The 21,064-nt window shown below is 40.4% G+C and overlaps 1 protein-coding gene across 7 annotated transcripts in view; it reads right to left on the bottom strand.

The window, feature by feature from the left end:
• Positions 1 to 621: 621 nt before the first annotated feature.
• Positions 622 to 21,064, bottom strand: part of osbpl6 (oxysterol binding protein-like 6) — a 58,069-nt gene continuing 37,626 nt past the window's right edge. For 6 of the 7 annotated variants that reach the window (XM_054787561.1, XM_054787562.1, XM_054787556.1 and 3 more), the window contains 13 exons: positions 20,451 to 20,581; positions 17,696 to 17,803; positions 17,271 to 17,405; positions 15,262 to 15,349; positions 13,269 to 13,522; positions 12,220 to 12,357; positions 11,543 to 11,606; positions 11,320 to 11,398; positions 7,716 to 7,860; positions 7,496 to 7,640; positions 7,303 to 7,429; positions 7,107 to 7,229; positions 622 to 4,124 (listed from right to left, as the gene is read on the bottom strand). In XM_054787561.1, coding sequence (XP_054643536.1) covers positions 4,013 to 4,124; positions 7,107 to 7,229; positions 7,303 to 7,429; positions 7,496 to 7,640; positions 7,716 to 7,860; positions 11,320 to 11,398; positions 11,543 to 11,606; positions 12,220 to 12,357; positions 13,269 to 13,522; positions 15,262 to 15,349; positions 17,271 to 17,405; positions 17,696 to 17,803; positions 20,451 to 20,581 — 1,649 coding nt within the window. In that variant the 3' untranslated portion in view covers positions 622 to 4,012. The remainder of the gene's footprint in view (positions 4,125 to 7,106; positions 7,230 to 7,302; positions 7,430 to 7,495; positions 7,641 to 7,715; positions 7,861 to 11,319; positions 11,399 to 11,542; positions 11,607 to 12,219; positions 12,358 to 13,268; positions 13,523 to 15,261; positions 15,350 to 17,270; positions 17,406 to 17,695; positions 17,804 to 20,450; positions 20,582 to 21,064) is intronic. The other variant, XM_054787563.1, reaches the window with a different exon arrangement.

Here is a 21,064-nt window from a genome sequence, read left to right as displayed (position 1 = left end):
ATTGAGACAAACCTTTTTATCAATAGTTAAAGCAGGGGTGTCCAAATGTAGACATGCTATGTATATGTATATATAATATATTTCAAGAAAAAACTGCATCTCAGATTTGTGATCCATCCATCCATCCATCCATCTTTTATGCCGCTTATCCTCACAAGGGTCGCTGGGGTATGCTGGAGCCTAACCCCGCTGGCTTTGGGCAAGAGGCAGGTTACAACCTGGACTGGTCGCCAGCCAATCACAGGGCACATACAGACAATTGTTCAGACACACACATTCATATCTATGTACAAATGTTGACTTGCCAATTACTGTAACCTGCATTACTACAACTACAATTAACATGCATATATTTTTGGAATGTGAGAGGAAACCGGAGAAAACCCACGCACGGTGAAAGATGAAAAAGCCTAAGTATCGACTTCAGTCTTTGCTCTAGTTGTATAATCTTTGTAAATTTTCCTATATTATGACTTGATTCCCATAATATTACTTTTTCCCCAACCTACTTTTTAAAAAAGTACTGCCGTAAAAACATAAAATACATACATAAAATAGACAAAAATGACTTTTTTTTTCCTCATTATGTTGAAGTTTATTCTGACTTTTTTCTCATTAGGATAATACTTTTTTTTTTTCTTCTTAATTTCTTTGTTCTTGTAAAATTACAGCTGTTTTTTTCCCCCATTTTTGCATTTTTTTTTGTAACTGTCAACTTTTGTAATTCTGACTTTATTCCCATATTTTGACTTAACTCTCAAAACATGATTTTTTCCACAACTTAATTTTCCAAATATTACAACTTTGTTGTTTTGTTTCTCATAATATTGCGAGTTTAACCTCTTTTTTTCTTTATTAGTTCAACTTCATGCTACTAAAATTACATTATTTTTCCTCATAATATTACATTCTTCTCATAAAATTACAACTTTCTCCTAATATTTTGACTTTATTCTTGTAAAATTACTGCTGATTTTTTTTTTCCCCTGTTGATTTTCTTGTTAAATTATATTTTCCGAATGTGCATCGGGCCAATAATAAAAAAAACCCCAGCAACAATTACATGGAATTGGCCCCTAAGCCGCACTTTGGACACCCCTGAGTTAAAGCTTCCAACAAACTTCCAGTGTGAAGCAGACCCTTTTCTGGTATAACAAGGTCTACAAACATGTTTGGTGTGGAATAACTTGACTGACCTTTGGGGTGATCTATACCCATGGTCCTCAACTGGTTTGGCTGCGGGGACCCACCATCAACATTTTAATGACCCAAATTGTAGACATTTTTCAACTCGGATATCTCATAATCCATCCATCCCTTTTCTGTACCGCTTCTCCTCTTTAGGGTCGCGGGGGCATGCTGGAGCCTATCCCAGCTGACTTCAGGCGACAGGCGGGGTACACCCCGGACTGGTCGCCAGCCAATGGCAGGGCACATATAGACAAACAACCATTCACACTCACATTCATACCTATGGACAATTTTGAGTCGCCAATTAACCTAACATGCATGTTTTTGGAATGTGGGAGGAAACCGGAGTACCCGGAGAAAACCCACGTGGGGAGAACATGCAAACTCCACACAGAAATGCCCAAGGGAGAATCGAACCCAGATCTTCCCAATCTCCTGACTGTTAAATGAAAAGAAAAATTTGAGGAAGTGCAAAATAAGACTTTGTCCCGGGACAAAACTTCATGATCGCTTTAGGAACAGCAATCACCTTGTGGGGCGCGTAGCAAGCCATTAGCACAGACAAACCGCAAGGTGCATTTACTGACCCCGGATTGTTACATTATTATTTTACCAGTTGAGAACCAACAATGATCTAGAAGATAGATCTTCTCAGAGACCATCTCTCAACATGAGGTGCTTCATATTTGTTCACATTTCTTAATAATATTCACAATATTTGTGTCTGTAGCGTGTTCTGTCCTACTGTATACAGTAGATCCCCGCTATCCGCGGCACAGTCATCCCTCGCCACTTTGCTCTTCCAATTTTTCAGCTTCACACGCACGTTTTAAAAAAAAAATACGAATTAATAAATCAAGCTGTATTGTGGTTGAATATAGCCTATTATTAGTCCAAAATATGCATATTTGAGCACATTTTACTAAATAGCGTAAAAATACAAATATAAGGCATTCAGAAGACGCATTCAAAGGTGTTGTGATGATATGTAGTATTCTACACTGGTCACTAGGTGTCAGTAATGTTACTTTAATGTAACATTCAAGCACCAGACTTGATTGGCTGAATAATGATTGCAGCTTTGAATGATCTCACAACAGGCAAAATAATCCTAATGCGGGCTACTGCTGTGACGGTAACAAGCTAACACTCAACTCTGAAACCCCAACGTCACTTCCTGTCCGCACCACCTAAACACATTCACAGCAACACGCATGAGCACAAGTCTTACTTATGTCTTATTGTCTGTTATTGTGCCTACTATATCGGGTAATAGGAGTGTAAAGGTGACTATAGGGGTGTTACTTCATGTCTAGAGGGCTCTAATAATGTTAAAAAACATATTTACAAGGTTGTAAACAAAATTATACATGCTCTATGAAAATATTCCATTTATAAACAAGGAATCCTCCTTGGCGGAAACATGTTATGGTCGGGTCTGGATGAATTTATGGCGATAAATGAGGGATTACTGTACTTCCATTCCAGATTCACCAACTAATGGCGAGTAGAGACATTCACCCCTCCCCAAAACCCTCCTGCCGTCGTTCACTTGCAATGCAATCCAGGTTTAAGCCCTATACAGGATGGGTGAAAAGCAAATAGGCGTTAAAAGGTAGCAATATAATCCATATTCCTACTACAAAATGTATTGAAACAAATGATACACGTTCTTTATTACATGGGGAAATTAAAGTAAATGTCACTTTAACATAAGCACAAACGGGCAGGCATTGACATCACCTGGGATATCATTCAGGACCTCCAATAAGAAATCCATGGTTTTCAGCCTCACACACTTATTAAATGTATTTACAGTATAAAACGTACAAATACTCACCGCTAATGAATGATAATGTACGCTGACCCGCGATTAAGCTGCGGCCGCATCACTTTTGTGTCTCACAGCTATTACGGTGCGTTCAAGGACCGGCCAACAAAGTGCGACATCTTAATGCTTGGTGAAAAAACATTATCAGTGAAGCGTAAAGACATAAACTTGTAAATATTGTGTACATTTCACCAGTATTACCACGTATTTATACATTCTGACCGACTTATGGTGACTGACGTGTTTTCTATGAATAAAAATGCCTATTTTTGGAACAAAAAGATATTTGTAATACATTTTTTGCCCAAAAATGAGCGAATTTGCGGGGATCCACTGTAGTTGCTCTTAACTTCGGACAAAATCTGATTGAACAAGTATCATGTTTATTTGGCTTTTGCTGTTTGTATCGTTGCTGGAGTGGGTTTCCCTGCCGTGTGGCAAAGCAAGCCCACAATATATAAACGGACAGAGACCAGTGTGGTTTTGTTTGTCAGTGTGAGCCAGAACCAGGTGGGTTTTTGGGATACGTGGACCCTTTCTCACCTCTCTGTGGCACTACAGAGTTTGACGTGTTGTTCCTCGTGTGACAGACGGTAGTAAAAGGCAAAAATAAATAAAATTTGCCAAGATATTTTATAAAAATACCTATTTTTTCTCTACAACATGAATGATATATTAAATATGGCAGGATGCCAGTGAGAGCTCTAAACATGCATGTTGTTGTCAAGATGTCAGAAATCAAAGAGCTTCAGCTAACTACGAGCGTCCGTTTAAGGCAAAGGACTGACTCAGGAGTCATGAACGTAGCTGAGGAAAGATCTACACGGGACTTGCACCTTTTGTTGCCCCTGACAACCTGGCTTCCACAAGCACAATGAAGGTGATCCTCAACCGGTGCCCCAGAACCTCAGCAGGTGGTCCAATGCACGTGCGTTTCTCTTCGCATGTTTTACCGTTCAGAGGTGAATATGAAGCGCGAGGGCCGTGTCGCTACCACAGGCTGACTGTAGGTTCCATGTTGATAAAGCCGGGGTTTTTGCGGAGCTCCCAGTACATGTTGTTGGACACCCATCGTTCCCTGTGATTGGCGTCAACCACCTTCCTGTGAGAAAACAGTGCAGATGAAGACGTTGCGCCCCATTCACAAAGCAATTACAGTCAGACCTCGGGTTCTGTACGCCCCAGTTTTTGAAACATGTCAAACATTTTCGCCCAAATTTTGCCTCAGTTTTGTACAATATTGCATGTAACAAACTAGTCCGTTTGCCCTGTACTGTAGCCAAACAAAGCACCCTACGCTTTGCTGACTCACCATCCATGCATTTTTTATTGAGTGTGAGTGCTAAATAACCCGCCATGGGGCCAAAGACAGCAGCAATTTGACAAAGAAGGTGAGAAACACTATCTAATTCAGTCTCGCCAGAATGTATGGTAAGTCCGCATCAACAATAAGTTCCATCCATTCCTCATTCATAATTATTTTGCATTGTTTTCTGCATGTAAAACTATAATTTATTATCTATAACATTTTGTTTTTTGTTATTAGTGGGTAACAGATTAACATGGAAAAATGGACAATGGAAAAAACTGTCACTCTATCACTCTAATCTATCTATCTATCTATAATTACAGTATAAGCCATTAAAACCACCAGAATTTGTGGATGTAGTTCTCCATTGGTCACTAAATGTCAGTAACTGTTCGGTGAGACAAGCACCTGACTTAATTTTATTACAGGTTTAAATGATCTCACAACAGGCACCATAATAATAATCACAATATCATGTGTTACTGTTGCAGCCATTGCCGACAACAAGGTAAAACTCAACTCAGAACCCCCAACATCTCTAATAGGTAATAGAAGTGTAAAGGTGACTATAGGGGTGTTATTTCATGTCTATAGGGTTCTAATAATGTCAAAAAACGTGTTTAGAGGGTCGAAAACAGGGTTTTTATGCTCTAACTATGAAAATATTCCTAAGGAATAAGGAATTTTACTTTGCGGAAATTCACGTATCGCGGTCGGGCCTGGAACCAATTAACCGCAAGAAACGAGAGATTACTTTTTTCTTCTGTAAGCATTGATGAGCGGTGAGGTTCACGGCTGGTGAGGCACTGACTCTTGGAGTTTTTTTGATGTTGATGCAGGTTGGTCACTATGAGCATAACAAAAAAAAGCGAATAATTCACTTTCGCTAAAAATTTTGTTTTCAAATCCTTTTTTTGTCCCATTTATTTATTTGTTTTGTCAACTGAAAACCATTTGTGGTCTTGATTTTCTTTGTATACGAAGAACATGCACCCCATCCTTCTCAAGGAAAAGCTCTGATACTTCTGATCACCTTCTGCAGAGCTTGGATATATAATCCTCCATCTTGGCAGTCAAATAAAAAAAATATTGATCGTTATTTTATGTTACCTTTTTTTTTTTCATGATGGGCTCTCCTGACTGCACGTCATTGCCTTTAAGGCCTGTTGGAGCAACATAGTTGTTTATTGCATTTTAGCTGTTGTATGAATATGCCCCTCCTTTTTTTCTTATGTCTGCTGTTAAGAGCGTCTCGAAAGAGATCTAATTAGCATGAATAAAATGCACATGAGAGAGCCCTGTGCTTGTATAAAATATATTTCATGCTGGCCAGTCTATAGCCAATAGCCTCAAATGTACACCCAAAAAATCCTGAAGCAAGTTCTTAATGATAACGACACATCATAATACGCCGCAACCTTTTTTTTCGCCATTCGTTCGTACAAAAAGGTTGGACGGAAACCGAAACAAAAGCTGAATCAATTTCTCCCATAAGAAATCCAATTAACCCGTTCCAGACACCCAAAAATATGAACGCAAAACACATTTTTATAGAGAATCATTAAAGTTTTCATGCAAAAAAACAAAGGAATATACATGTTCATGCTCATTCTAGGCTATTACAAAAGAGCTGTACAACTTCAGCAGCAGGTACACTCATCATTACACACACAGTCATGTCCATCCATCCATCTTCTGTGCCGCCGAGGCGGGGTACACCCTGGACTGGTCGCCAATCGCAGGGCACATATAGAGGCAAGCATTCATTCATACTCACATTCATACCTATGGACAATTTAGAGTCGCAATTCCAGTTTTTGGAATGTAGGAGTAAGGAGTAGGAAGCTGCAGTGCCCGGAGAAGACACGCACGCATGGGGAGAACATGCAAACTCTGCTCAAGATGTCCAATGGAGATTCAAACCCAGATCTTCCAGATCTCCTGACCGTGTAGCCGACATGCTAACCACTAGGCCACCGTGCAGCTCACTTTCTGTTATGTGTCTCCTTGAAACCCTTCCCCCTGCAACCTGTGTTACCTGGACCCCTTTACGTTACAATCCACTTCCATACATTCACTCACAGAATTCAATAGTGTTTCTCATCTTCTTTATCAAACTTTTGGCACTTGTAACTTTGTTGTGCAGCCGTATTTAATTAAAAAAACAAAGCTGTCTGAAAGTCTATTCGTGTAACACTCAGAAATATCAGTGCAGGGCGCACAGTGCTTTGTAGGTTGAAAAAGGGAGACAGATACAGAGTTGTTCATTGTCCTGTGTGCATTATATGAACATGCGCCACACACATAATCAAGATGATTAAAGGATTCCTCTGCTGGAATCTGTCTATAGTGCCCCAACTCTAAAAGAACCACTATCGATTCTTCATAGAGACTGAGTCACCATTGCGTGGATGCTTTGTTTGGACATTGATACGCTCACATACTAGTTTGTTTGGTAAACTGTTTGGCCGTACGGTATTAATGCATTAATAACATGGAAAACCTCAAAATAATCCAAAAGTCAAAACCCACAGCATGTTCGCACAACCACAACTACATAAAGTAGTAATAAAGACGTGTCATTTAATTAATGGGATTGTTCGTCTTGCCATTTTGCACAAAAAAATAAGATGACTCAACATAAGACTAGAAATATATCCACAAAATCTGGGAAATTGCATCAAAACAGCCGAATAGAAGTGATGGGACAAGCTAACGAACCATAGCATGAGGAGAGGGAGAGGGAATGGCGCCCAAGTGTGAGTATGCTCTTACTTGAAGAAGCAAGGCTCGTGTTTGACGTTGTTCTCGTCGTTCCACTTCCGCCTGGTCCTCTGCATGTCTTCAATCCGCTGCTTCTCTGAGGCGGCCATCTCCAAGTTTGCTTCTTCTAGATGCCTGCGTGAAGCAAAATGTTTTACTGATGTTGCTGTCCTGTTTTGTCAGGATGTTGGCTCAGTGGTCTTGTGACCTTTGATCGGGCCTGAATCGTGCATCAGTACGCGGCAGGACGTCTTTTAACTCGGGACACAGCTCGTTTAGTTCAGTGGCGAACCTGGTGAAGCCGTAGTACAGCTCGTAATCTGTGGGCATGGAGCCTAGAAAGAGGAAGAACATCAACGCGAGCTGGAGCCCCAGTGTTTGTGTGTCTTCCAGCTGCCTACCTGGCCTCCAAATACATTTGGCAGAAGGTGGAACACCACAGTAAAGACCCTCATGCCATTTCCCAAAAAGCCTGTGGATGACTTTCCCTTCTTGGTCCATAACAAATCCTTGGATCTCGTTCACGTTAGAACTCCAGTAGTTGCCCTAAAAGAAGGATAGTCCAGTATGAGCATGTGTCGTCCCGCACAGGCTTTGAGCTTGAATGAAAGCTCTCATGACCTTGACGAAGGTGAGCTTGCAGAGGCAGGCGCTGCTTCTTGTGTTTCGGATGGTGATCTCGCCGTAGTGTTCGATCCACCTCCGTCCACTCAGGATGTTGTGAACGCACGTGGTGACTTTGTTCCATTCGTAGTGATCTCCAAACCTGGAAGAAAACCACACGGTTCATGAGTCGTCTCGTGATCCTAAGACGGAAAAAAGCCTGGAAGATGACATCCATTAATGATATTCAGAGTTAAAATAGTTGCACCAAAAGGGAATAACAGTCGTCCCTCACCACACTGTGCCTTGTATTTCGCGGTTTCTCTCAGTTTTTCAAAATATGTAAATTAATAAATCATGCTGTCTCGTTAGGTTAATTGGAGATTCTAAATTGTCCATAGGTATGAATGTGAGTGTGAATGGTTGTTTGTCTATATGTGCCCTTAGACTGGCTGGCGACCAGTCCAGGGTGTACCCCGCCTATCACCCAAAGTCAGCTGGGATAGGCTCCAGCATACCCCTGCGACCCTAATGAGGATTGTGGTTGACTACAGCCTATTTTTAGTAAAAAAAAAATATGCATGTTTCAGCAAATTGGACGTATCTTTGGCCTAAATGCAGCATTTTCAAGCATAAAAACCAGTTAGCCTCGAATTTATTTCTTCTAAACTTCAAAAGCCAAAAACCTACCACTTCCACACAGGATGGGAGGAGAACCTTTTTTTCACTCCATATCGGACATGCCATGGCTGACTTCATGACGTCATGATGTCATGTATTTCAATATGTTTTGACTAATAATAGACCATAGCCTACCACGAAACAGTGGTCATTTATTAATTTCTGAAAAAACGCAATATAGCGAGGGAACGATAATCGAACCGCGATATTGTGTGGGACGCCTGTAGAAGGCATTCAGAAAACACATCGAAAGACACGTGCACTGGTCAGACAACAGACTTCCCCAATGCTAAAATGTAAGTCTTATTTTCTCTTATTATGTCCACTACATTGGGTGATAGAAGGGTAAAGGTGATTATAGTGGTGTTAATTCTTTCCTAGAGGGTTCTAATAATGTTAAAAACTGTATTTGGAATGTGGTAAACAGGTTTTTTATGCACTAACTATGAAAATATTCTACTTATGAATAAGGAATACTACTATAAATGAGGAAATTCACTTATCATGGTCAGGGTACATTTGAACCACGATTACCGTATTTGCAGGCAAAAACTCCCTCAATATCAAAGGACATTTTTGATTTTGTAAAAACGTGCCGCAAATTGGACACCCATGGTTTGAGCGTGTGATGTAATGTTGCCCGTATAGACAATAGCCTATACTATAGAGATTGTTGTTAGCTTTCCACGTAGTGCACAAATGATGGGATAATGGGATAATGAGAGAAGGGGAGCTGCATTGCAGCTGGTAAAAGAGTTCCAACAATCAGTAGATCTGAAATCAGAGGAGAAGGCGTTGGCAGTGGTCGGCTGTCCGCCCTCGGAATGAGTCGTACACAGACAGGAAATAAGGTACTACAAGCTGACCGATCACAGCCTTGACGGTCTCCGTCACCGCGGCACGATGTTTTTTTCAGAATTCTATAAACGTTTAAAACTATTTTTTTTAAATAGAAAAGTAGATGTCAGAGTGTTATTTCTGTTTAAGAAAAACTGTGAAAAATGCGGACGCAAAATTTCTATTTTATATAAATATAATATCATAATGGAATGCAATAATAAGTCGTAATAATAGTAAATAAATAATCTATGAAAATAAAATAACAGTAATAATATGTAATAATACTATGAATTAATATTAATATAAAATTGAAATTAGAAACGGTCTGCATCGACGAAGCATGATGTTCTTTATGGAGGTGCGCATCAAAACTGAAACCGGAAACGACAAAAAAAGAGCAGCGAAGCATACAACCGAGTTTGAGGGTCAAAATGCGTGCCGTGTGCAAAGAATGCACACATGTTGGCAGGGCTGCAGTACGTGATGCTGGTAGACTTAGATTCTGAGCCATGACGATTACAAAGACTTATTTATGTGAGCTTTTAAACATTCATCGCGCTAGCAGAGCTCTGCGGTCTGCCAACCAACAGCTGCTTGAGATCTCTCGGTCCAATTACAAACAGTGTGGTCATCGGTCCGTTTCTGTAGGTGGCTTTGGAACGTCTTACCTGTTGAATTGCGGACCATCAAAGACTTAATTTGTTTAAGGCGAAACTTAAGACTCATTTGTTCCGAACTGCATTTGGCACACAGGAGTATCGTGACACTTTTATTTATTTATTTACATAAGCTACAGTTGATGTAAGGGGCTACATAAATAAGATGTGATTGATTGATTGATTTTTGTCATTTCACAGTCATATGACACACAGCTAAAAGAAAATGGGGTTTAATGCTTTTGATGCTCTGTAAGTCTTGCAAGATACAGTTCTGTCGTCACTCGAGACACTGCAGTTCAAACATCACTCCCTTGCTCTATTGCGTTTTTTTGAAAATGTAATTGATAAATAATCATTGTTTTGTGGTTGGTTATGGCCTATGATTAGTCAGAAAATATTTAAAGACAAGTGATATGTAGTATTCTGGTCACTAGGCATCAGTAATATCACACTGATGAGACATTTCTTCACATTACATGTTAACATGCAGCCATGGATCCTTGCCGTCCGACATGACATAGTGAAAAAAAAGTTATCCTCCTATTCTGTGTGGAAGTGGTATGTTTTTGGATTCTTACTATTCTCCTTCTTCCCCACTCAGTTTCAAACCTGGTCGTAAGTTTAGAATAAGTAAATGGGAGGCTAACTGGTTAGCTCGGTAGATCGCTATTGCTAAAGCGGCGGCCGACTGGCTGTCCTGTATATCAATCAAGCGGTAAACCACATTACGAACTACATTACGTTCGAGATACTAAAACAAGGAGCCTTCCCAATGCCAACGATGACTTATTAGTCTTATATATTGCTTATCATGGCTACTATATTAGGTAAAAAAGGTGACTATACCATGTCCACAGGGCTCTAATGAAGTAAAAACACGTTTTTAGAAGGTCATAAACGGGTTTTGTCTAACTCAGAAAATATACAATTTATTGATAATGAATCCTACTTTGCGGAAATTCACCTATTGCGGTCGGTGCTGGAACCAGTGAACCGCGATAAACGAGTGACGACTGTACTGTGAAAGAGTCTTCAGCTGTGTTTCAATTGGTGCACGTCCACACTTACATATAGCATTTAGAGTGCGAAGTGCATTCACACTGAGAAGTACAGAAAACTACCCGCACATCGTGGCCGTCATTTCCAGTAAGTGTGCAATGACAGTTAACGATTTATTAGTTATAGTTATAGTTAACACTATCAAAATCAGTACACAGCGTATATAGAAAACACTTGTCCACCATTAGATATGTTGTTTTTGCAATACTATAAAATATCCGCATCTGCTGCTCAGTACAATCTAAATCTAGTGACGTTAAGTCCACATCAATAATGCAAGGCGTACTCAACGTAATCTGCAGCTACAGTCAGCTACATTCCGTCTGTATATGTGTCATTCACAGGTGAATATCTTTATGTTAAATTGTCAGTACGGAGGTTACCTGGGAATCATGAGGTTCACTGTCCCGACTGGCAATATCTCCATCGATTTCCCCCAGAACTTGTTTTTCCATCTCACGTCTGTGGAGATAAACAACAATACTATCGCAATCCAGATCGGAGGTACTAATGTTGAAATCTCCATCCATCCATCCTCCATACCACTGAGCAGGAGAAATCAAAGTACACAATCTCAACTTTCTCCCAAGCTGAGGTGCAGCCTACCTTGCCAGAAGGTGAAGTTCTTGGACTCGCAGTGGCAGGCGGAGATGGGCGGGTGGTGACTCACCTGCGAGAGACAAACACAAACGGTCTTCTTGTTGTTGTACGCATTGAAAATTTTACAAAAACCGTGAAAAACTGTAGCCTAATTGTGAGTTTGCTGTTCACCTCTCACGTAACTAAGGCAACACACATCTCCTTACTATGCTGTGCAGTTTTTCACCATGCAAACGGCAGTAAATCCAATTGATCCGTTCCAGACACCCAAAAAACATGAACAAAAAATACATTTTATGAAATATAATCATAGTTAGTTTTACATGCAGAAAAGACTGCAAAAGTAATTGGATAGAACCCGATGTGGACTTCCCATACATACTGGCAAGTTTGAATTCAAGAGTGTTTCTCACGCTGTTTATCAAATTGCTGTCACTCACAACTTTCTTTGGCGGGCTATTTAGCAGTTTCACTCAAAAAAAAAAAAAAATGCACGGACGGTGAGTCAGCAACGTGTAGCGTGCTTTGTCTGAGCACTCGCGGATACTGCACAGAGCAAACAGACCGTTTCATTACTTGCGATATTGTACGAAAACCGAGACCACATTCTTTATGAAAACTGAACCTTACACACACCGCATCATACAGACACTGAGGTTTGATGATGTGGCCAAGCAATGTACCTGTTCTGAGAAAAAGCAGAAGCCCTTGTCTTCTCTGATACATTCGTACGTCTCTCCAAGAAGCGGGTTGAATGGCTTACTTCCTGCTCGGTAGTAGGTAGATGAGTAGCCTGAGACAGCAAAGGCAGCGACCAGGACCTGTCAGAACCAACAAACACAGCTGAACATCAAACTGATTTAATCTAGCATGCTAGCATGTTATGAATGAGAGAATGTGCACCATGAGGTAACATTAGACAGACAAAAATATTAGTCATAAATATAAGTCCAGAATTTGAACTTTAAAGATGTCCAAAGGAGTTTCCATAGCGGAGACTTGCATAACTGCAGCTCAACAAAGCTGATATCACGTCTTAGCTGACTGAATCAACAGCACCACTGCTGGTTGCAGTCAGGTGGTGCCCTCTATTTGCTCTTTTTTTTAATCAACAACTCCAAGTCTAAAAGCAGGGGTGTCCACAATTTTTGTACCGAGGGACACAAACTGAAAAAAAAACAAAAAAACATTTTTTACTTTCACTCTATGCTACTAAAATGACATTTTTTTTTCCTCATTATATTTTGACTTTATTCTTGTAAAATTACAGCTGTTTTTTCCATTTCTTCTGTTTTTTTTTTTAATTTTCCAACTATATTTCAACTTTCTTTTTGTACATTTTCTTTTCTCATAATTATGACTTTATTCCCACAATGTTATACCTTTTTTTCCCCCCAACCTAATGTTCCAAAAATGTCATTATTTTGTTTGTTTGTTACTCATAATATTTTGACTTAAATAATGTCTTTTTTTTTTTTAATATTTCAACTTTGGGCCGATTAAAAAAGAAGCCACAGGCTGCACTTTGGGCACCCCTGGTTTAAAGAGAATCCATTAAATGATTACCGTGCTCATACTTTTGTCTAAATGTGGATTAGAACTAGTCAACAGTGACCTTCCCTTTCACACTATGTCATCTGGGATAGGCTCTAGCTCCAGGAGACCATATATAAGGTTGGGAATCCATCATGGCATTCCTAGAGACTCCAAACGTTTTTTTTTTTTTGTTTACCATGCGTTCAAAGGGATCCTCTGTTTCAGCAGCTTTATCCAGCAACTCGCTGTACTCCAGCTCTTCGCACATGCGCTGCAGCGTGTTGAGGGGCTCGTTGAGCTCCACTGGCATGGACACTTTGGACAGGTCCTTGCCAATATTGTTCCGCAAGATGTTCCACAGGTTGATGTTGCTGGTGTCGGGGCAGGGCGCCGGCAGACAAGTGCGTCGCCCGTTCCGAAAGGCACAGCCAGCAAAGTCTCCATTGGCCACTGAGAACAGAACACACTTCATATAACAATTATCTTTATTGTACACTGGAGGTGCAGTATATTAAGTTATCCGTGGTGGAGCTTGTTTGTGTGCTACGTCCCGGTAACAGTATTTATCAGCCTGGACTTTACATTGACTTGAATATGTATATAAGATAAGCCCTCCTTTTTAATGACCCGTTTTTAAAATCATGTTTTCAATATCAGTTATATCACATTTCATTCATCATGTACAGTAGATGCCCACTTTTGGCAAAAATACACAAATAACACCAGAAAATATGCCTATCTTGACACTCTGACATGAACCATCAACGAGGCCATCAAACCAAGTGCTTCCCTCACTCACGGTGCAACCAAAAATAACAAGTAACACTTCAAGATTCAAGATTCAAGATTCAAGAGAGTTTTATTGTCATGTGCATAGTACAACAGCAGTTATACCATGCAATGAAAATCGTATTCTGTTCATTCTCCCAAGAAAAGAAAGAAAACAAATGAAAGAATAAGAACATAAGAAACATAAACACATAAACATATATACCAATAAATTAAGCAACAACAACAGAAGAGACATTAATACAAGTAAATAATACAAATAAATAAATAAATAAAGTGCATCACACAGTAGTTAGAGCATAGAAAACCTGTTTATGACTTTCTGAATACGTTTTTTTTAAATGATTAGAGCCCTTTATACATGAAGTAACACCTTTACACCCATATTACCCAATATAGTAGCCATAATAAGAGAAAATAAGGCATACATTGTAATATAGGCTCACACATGTTAGCATTGAGAGCGTTCTTTGTTGTGTACAGTACATTCTAGTGAGCAGTGTATAATACTACATCTCTTTGAGTCTTCTGAATGCTTAATATTTGTATTTTAGTTCATTTAGCCGTTTCTATGCTTGAAAATGCTTACATTTATGCAAAGAATATGTCAAATGTGCTTAAATCTGCAATTTTTTAGTAATATGACGCCATAGTCAACCACGCAACAGCGATCATTTATTAATTAATGTATTTTGAAAAACTGTGATAGCGTGAGGCAAAAGAAATTTGAAGCGCGAAGTGGCGAGGGACGACCTGCGTGCAAAGCAAAACTATTTTATAGTAATTTATAACCTGCAAGGCATGCTGGGAAGCCCACACGTACACTTCCCCAAAATGAAGTTGTCTAGCATGCCTTGCGGGTTATAAATTACTATAAAATAGTATAGTTTACATGTATATTACTGTGTAAGTGCCTACTTCGATACCCGCATAGTCTGTGTGGTACAGTTACATTGTGTGTTCCAAGTGTGTTACTTTTGGTTGCACCGTGAGTGAAGAAGGCATTTGGGTTTTGATGCAGGTACTTGGAGCTGACAAATTAGAAGTTTAAGATACTCTTTCAGGCCGATGTTGAAATAGAACAAGGTCTAATAGTTTCTTAACCTGAAATACTGAGGAGTTCCCTTTGCTGTTATACTATATATAGGTATGTGTGGGACCTGACAAAGATGAAGAGGAGGGAGCCCCATCCCTTCCCACACAGACGGCTCATAAAGGCTAAGAAAAGATCTTGGCACAGAGCAACCGAGTGAAGTCAGAGGCTTCAGCCACGATGATAAACGAGCACGCCACGCGCTTTGCCAGCAGGCAAGTGTGTCAGTGTTTTGTTTCCATTGAGTAGGATCCAAGTCATTGAACTCAACTTCTAATGCAAAACAGTACAGGTCGGTTGGACCTACTTTGTCTGGAGACGTTATCGGTCACGCTGGCGTTGTCCTCTGAGATGTTATCACTCACATCACTGACGTACGACTCATCGTCCGAGCCCTGTTAGGTGAGCAGGTAGAGAGGGTTAGGATAGGGCGGGGCGCAAACTGATTCAAGAGCAGGGCTGCAGTTTGCCCCAAGGGAAGAAAAGCTGCAGCACAGCATCTGCCCCACGTTTTTCATGCAGCAAACACAGCTGTATTAGGCTTCATGAGCGTCTCCCGCTGCTCTGGGTCTGAATGGACCTGCCTTCATGCTACAGTGTGATGGATGTCCTCTGGGAGTGATCCTTCACATGGCTCAATGTGTGCTTAGAGAGCAACACTCTTTAATCGCCCCTCAGAGGCTCCCTACATAACAGCATTAGACAGCAGAGTTGATGGTTTCGAGTGGCCTAACTTTTCAAGATGAGCCAAAAGCTGTGTTCTAATTAAATATAAAGAAATAAAGATCTAATTGAAACCAAATGAGGGATGCAGCATCGGGCCCAATTAACAAAGAGACCCTTTAAGTGCCCAAGATTGAGTTTACATTTAGAATGTCCGATAATATCGGCTGACCTTGGCATAAAAAGGAGCAGTCTAGAAATACTTGCAAGTCTGGCCTTTGGATTGTAAATATGTAATTTGCAATGAAAGTGCTGGTTATGCGAGGGAGGAGTAAGACGTCTTTCTTTAATACAGAGGTTAAACTCCAGGGCCGGGGGCCAGATTCAGCCCGCCATAAAATGATAATTTTATGTGGCCTGCAAAAACCTGGAAATAATACACATTATTTTATTATATTGGTTGTTTTTTTGTTTCCTGTATGTTATTTTAATGTTATTATTAATTTTGTTATTTTTGTACTTTTAATATAGTTATATCATATATTTATAATTTTTTTTATATTATTCTGAATTGTTCTTAAATACTTAATATATAATATTGTTCTTAAATATACCTGTATTAAGTATAAAATAATATAATATACAATAGTAGAGTATGCTCAAATTTGCACTTGGCACCGTGACTTCTTTCAATGTAAGTTTGTTGGTAAAACAACACAAAGTGAAAACGATAATAATCCATCCGTCCATCTTCTTCCGCTCATCCGAGATCAGGTTGTGAGGACAGCAGCCTATGCAGGGAAGCCCAGACTTCCCTCTTCCCAGCTACTTCATCCAGCTCCTCCTGGTGGACCCCGAGGCGTTCCCAGGCCAGTTGAGAGACATCATGTCTCCAACGTGTCCTGGGTCTTCCCCGAGACCTCATTCCTGGACGTGCCCTCCCCCAGGGAGGCATCCAGGAGGCATCCAGATGCCCAAGCCACCTCATCTAGCTCCTCTCAGTGTGGAGGAGCAGCGGTTCTACTGTGAGTTTCTCCCAGACGACAGTGGTTCTCACCTTATCTCTAAAGGAGAGCCCAGCCGTACAGGTGGCCCTCTGAGGGTAACTATAACTGCGATCTGGCCCACGGTGAAAACAAGTTTGACGCCCTTGCTTTAATACTTCTAAACTGATATGTTTCCTTCGTGGGTGACGTGCTGAATGAGCCCAGTTTATAATTTAACTGATTGTATTAGTCCAGAGTTTCATACTTTGCACTTTACTTTGTTCTTATACGGATGTTTGTGCCACATAGAAATGTGCAGCATTATTGAATTGGGTTGTTATTTGTGAGTTTATTAAAGCTAACATGTCTTACTTGATGATCGCAGGACAAGTTATTTTAACTGACTATTGCTCATGATTTTTTTGTTATTTGTGAGTTTATTAAAGCTAACATGTCTTACTTGATGATCGTAGGACAAGTTATTTTAACTGACTATTGCTCATGATTTTTTTCATGCCTACACTGGCAATGAAGTGTTGGACAATATCGCTATTTAGGATATCGGTAACTGTAGTTGACATTGTATTTTCTATTTTTGACTTCTCATGCTGCTTTAGTCGCAGGCTACATTTCGATCCTCGTGGTCTGCCCCAAAGACGGAAATTACCTCATTCTCTGATGAGCTAGCTGACAGGAGCACTTCCTGGGCATCAAAGAACTCAGAGACAGACTCCGACATGGAGAGTCGGCTCTCATTGGAGGCCTGCTGAGTCAGAGGGATCCCCATCTGCTCTCCAACCCGCTGGCAAACACATGCAAATGTGGGAGATGCAAAGTGTAGTAGAGCTTTCATGGCGAGACAACACAGAGTTTCCCCATCATTTTTCCATCAACCTTTATGCCAGCATTTGCATTAAATAATGATCCTTTAAACATAACTGCTGTACTGGACAGTCAATCTTTAAGGACGATGATCAATACGACAGGAAACTAACACTACCACCAATAATTGGCTGTCCTGTTGTTTTCTCAATATGCTAGTCCAAAATTAGCATTGTCAGCGACAATAATAATGAACAGGCATGCAGCTACCTCGTCAGGTGTGGAGATGATGTTTACACTGACGACTTGTTCCGTCAGGACAGACTCTGAGTGAATGCGATTAAGCCGGGTTCGAAGTTCAGCGTTTTGGGACAGGGCCTTAGAAAAAAGGTGACAGCAGTTAGTTGTTGGGACATTAATCATCATTAAGGGTGTCACACCCAGCTACCGAGACGAGACAATGCACGAGATTGGGTGCACAAGGACGAGATGAGAGTTTAACAGTTTAAGAAAAAATACAATGAAAAAAAAAGGACTGGACTGGATATTTACTGTCCCACAAATTGACACTCAACAACATTATTGTATGACTGACAAGAGGTTTCACTCTGGTCGCCGTCGAGGTGCTGAACCCATGGAGGGAGACGAGCAAAACAGACACAAATGCACATGGCAATATACGTATATGGGGGGCGGCATCAAGTTCATTTTCACTTATCGTGTGATTGATTCAGTTATTTATTATCGCGAGAATCCTGTCGCGTTTTAATCTCGCGAGATCTCGTGACACCCCCAGTAATCAGTAGTTTATGGGATAATGACCGTATTGTCTGGACTAGAAGTCACACTTTTTTTCATAGCTTGGCTAGTCCTGCGAATTATAGTCACGTGTTACATATTAAAATTAGGGCTGTCAAATGATTAAAAATTTTAATCAGATTAATTACGGTTTTCCAATTAATTAATCGTGATTAATCAATGTCTGACGTATGCGCATTTTTATTGTATTTTATTGAAAGAAAGACAAAAGGTATGACAGCTCCAAATCAACTGAAATTTTAAACCAAGCTCAAAGATAGCACACGTCTGAAATTCTATTTACCAAACACTAGTTAAAGAACATTTTAACCATGTTATTATGAACAATGAGGGGTTGCATTCAAAGACACCACGTAACTTAAATCCAGTTCACATATTTTCAGTTTATTTTTGCAGGATTTTCTGGCAAATTGTACTTCCACATTAAGAGTGGGCAAAAAGAGTGGTAAGAATATCCACTGACTGTTTTTCTTTGTCTTTCTGTTTATTTAGACCACACATATAGGCATAATAATTCAGTTTGTCCATGAATGCATCTCACGGTGTCGTTCCGCACCAGAGACGTGTTTGTGAGATTGAGATTTGCAGTGCTTTTGATGTGTTCAGGTCAGAATAAAGTTATAAAAGAGCGGCAGGCTCTGTGTGACTCTGTGGGGAGCTACACTGTGCTGCCGTCTGTTGTCACAACAGAGAGGAGTGGTCTGCCATGATGCGTAAGCGCTAATTACGCAAAAAAAATCTATGCAATGAAATAAATCAGTTACCAATGTTAACGCGCTAATTTGACAACTTAATTAAAATACATAAATATCATTTTTTATGTTTTTTCATGTGAATTCATACTGACTGACATGTACCAAGCAGTGAACATTACCATCGACAGCCACGAGGGGGCGCTGTAAGAAAGTAGACTGATGTGGGAAGAGATCGGGAGCTTGGTGAACTTGCTCACTGGTAACTTGCTTGTTGGACTCCCTGGCTTTTTATGTTAATCTAGCCTATTCAGCCTCCCAGGTATGTTCCGTATTAATAACTTGCCTCTTCAGATTAAATGCCTGTTCTTTGTGAATTGAATCTAGTGAAATAAATTCCTAAATAAAAGCGACTTATAACCCGAAATTGAAACCAGGAAAATGCAACAGAGCAGTGAAGCATACAAGCGTATTCAAGAGTCAAACTGCATTCTGAGTACGATAAAATTTGTACATGTTGGCAGGTCTGCATTAATATTGAAAGTCCTCCCTGCCGCTCACCCCCCCCAAGGGGCGCCCGCCCCACTATTTGAGAAGCACTGGTCCAATGTGACTTATACATGTTTATTTCTTCTTCATGACAGATTTTTTGACTGATGCGGCTTATACTCCAGACTTAAAGTCCACAAAATACGATACAAGAGACATGTTGCAAAATTAGAAATGGGTTGGCATCGTTATTACATCATTACCAGCTGTGCAGGGGAGCGCCTGGGGGACCTTTATAATCTATTTCAAGTCAAACCTCAGTTTTCGAACGCCCCAGTTTTCATATGATTCCGTTTTCGTACACAGTCCCGGTACACTATTCCATTTGTCCCGTACTGCATCGTTCCGCACCATAGTGTTGCTAATTTACTGTCAAAATGACATGCAAAATGGTGACTTGAGTCACTGAGGAGGAAAGTTGAAAGATGTTTACCGTGGCTATATTTTAATAATAATACAAAACGTGATACACGGCGAGAGGGTATCGCTAATCCATTGCAAGGTTAAATATCGTGATCTATTGATATTTCATCACACTGCTATTGACAATTATTTTCCCATAAGGCTTTTTTGCCACATAGATCTGACGTCCAGCATGTCACACGAGAGAGCAGAGAAGCATTTCAGTGGTGTGATGGAAGCAGCAGAGGAACAGTCCAATTACCGCAAGTCACTGGGGCGGAGAAGACGGCTTGAAGAAACTGCGTTAACGAAAGCCGCTGAACATTTCTTTTTCTCACCAATTATTAGAAGAAAAGATGATTGGACCTCCACGACTCTGCTCCGCTCTCACACATCATTTTTACACTGCAAGTGCTTTGTGCGTTTAATCTCAACACCTATTGTGTATAATATACTGTACAGTACAGTATCTAATTGCTCTATCTATTTGCTATGCATTAATACTTCCCAAATACCCAACATGGTGCTAAGCAGATGTGTCAGATGGACATCAGGCTCATTACCTGTGACAGAGACTTCCTGAGGGAGTTGATCTGCGCTGATTGATCAGACTGGTCCTGGTCGGACAGAATCTGCTTGATCTTTTCTTTCTCGATGGCCACAGTGTTGAAGGCCGACTTGAGCAGTGTGTGGACTGCATACAGACAGGATGATGCAAGGACATCACTGTCATTCACGTGGCATGATTCTTTTGGCTCGGCCCAAAAAACAAAATGTAGCATTCTTTAAACATATTACATAACAAATACATATTAAACGCAGTTGATCCAGTGATAGCATTATTGAATTGCACTGCAGGAAATTTTCCATCTGGAAGTTCAAAAGTAAATCTCAAAGGCATTTCTTAACATATGGACATGACAGGATGTGAAAATTGTTGTTTTGGTAGCGTGCAGAGGGATGAGAGAGGGGGATACCGTCTCTGGCTGTGTTACATAATGGAGCGCTGCCTGCGAGCTCGTGCTGGGAGTCAACTACAGCTGCACGGCATCACACATGTGACATGCCTCACTGTCCACTTCTTCCTGCTTATGGCAATGCTTGCCCACAGGAGCCCCCCATGTCTGTGCTTTCTGTTCTCAACATCCACCTGTACGCTCCAAATGAAGACATTTTC

The sequence above is a fragment of the Dunckerocampus dactyliophorus genome, chromosome 9 (assembly GCF_027744805.1).
Source record: "Dunckerocampus dactyliophorus isolate RoL2022-P2 chromosome 9, RoL_Ddac_1.1, whole genome shotgun sequence".
Classification (NCBI taxonomy): Eukaryota; Metazoa; Chordata; class Actinopteri; order Syngnathiformes; family Syngnathidae; genus Dunckerocampus; species Dunckerocampus dactyliophorus.
The sequence above is the reverse complement of the archived record's forward strand: the minus strand, read 5'-3'. Positions and strand labels throughout refer to the sequence as shown.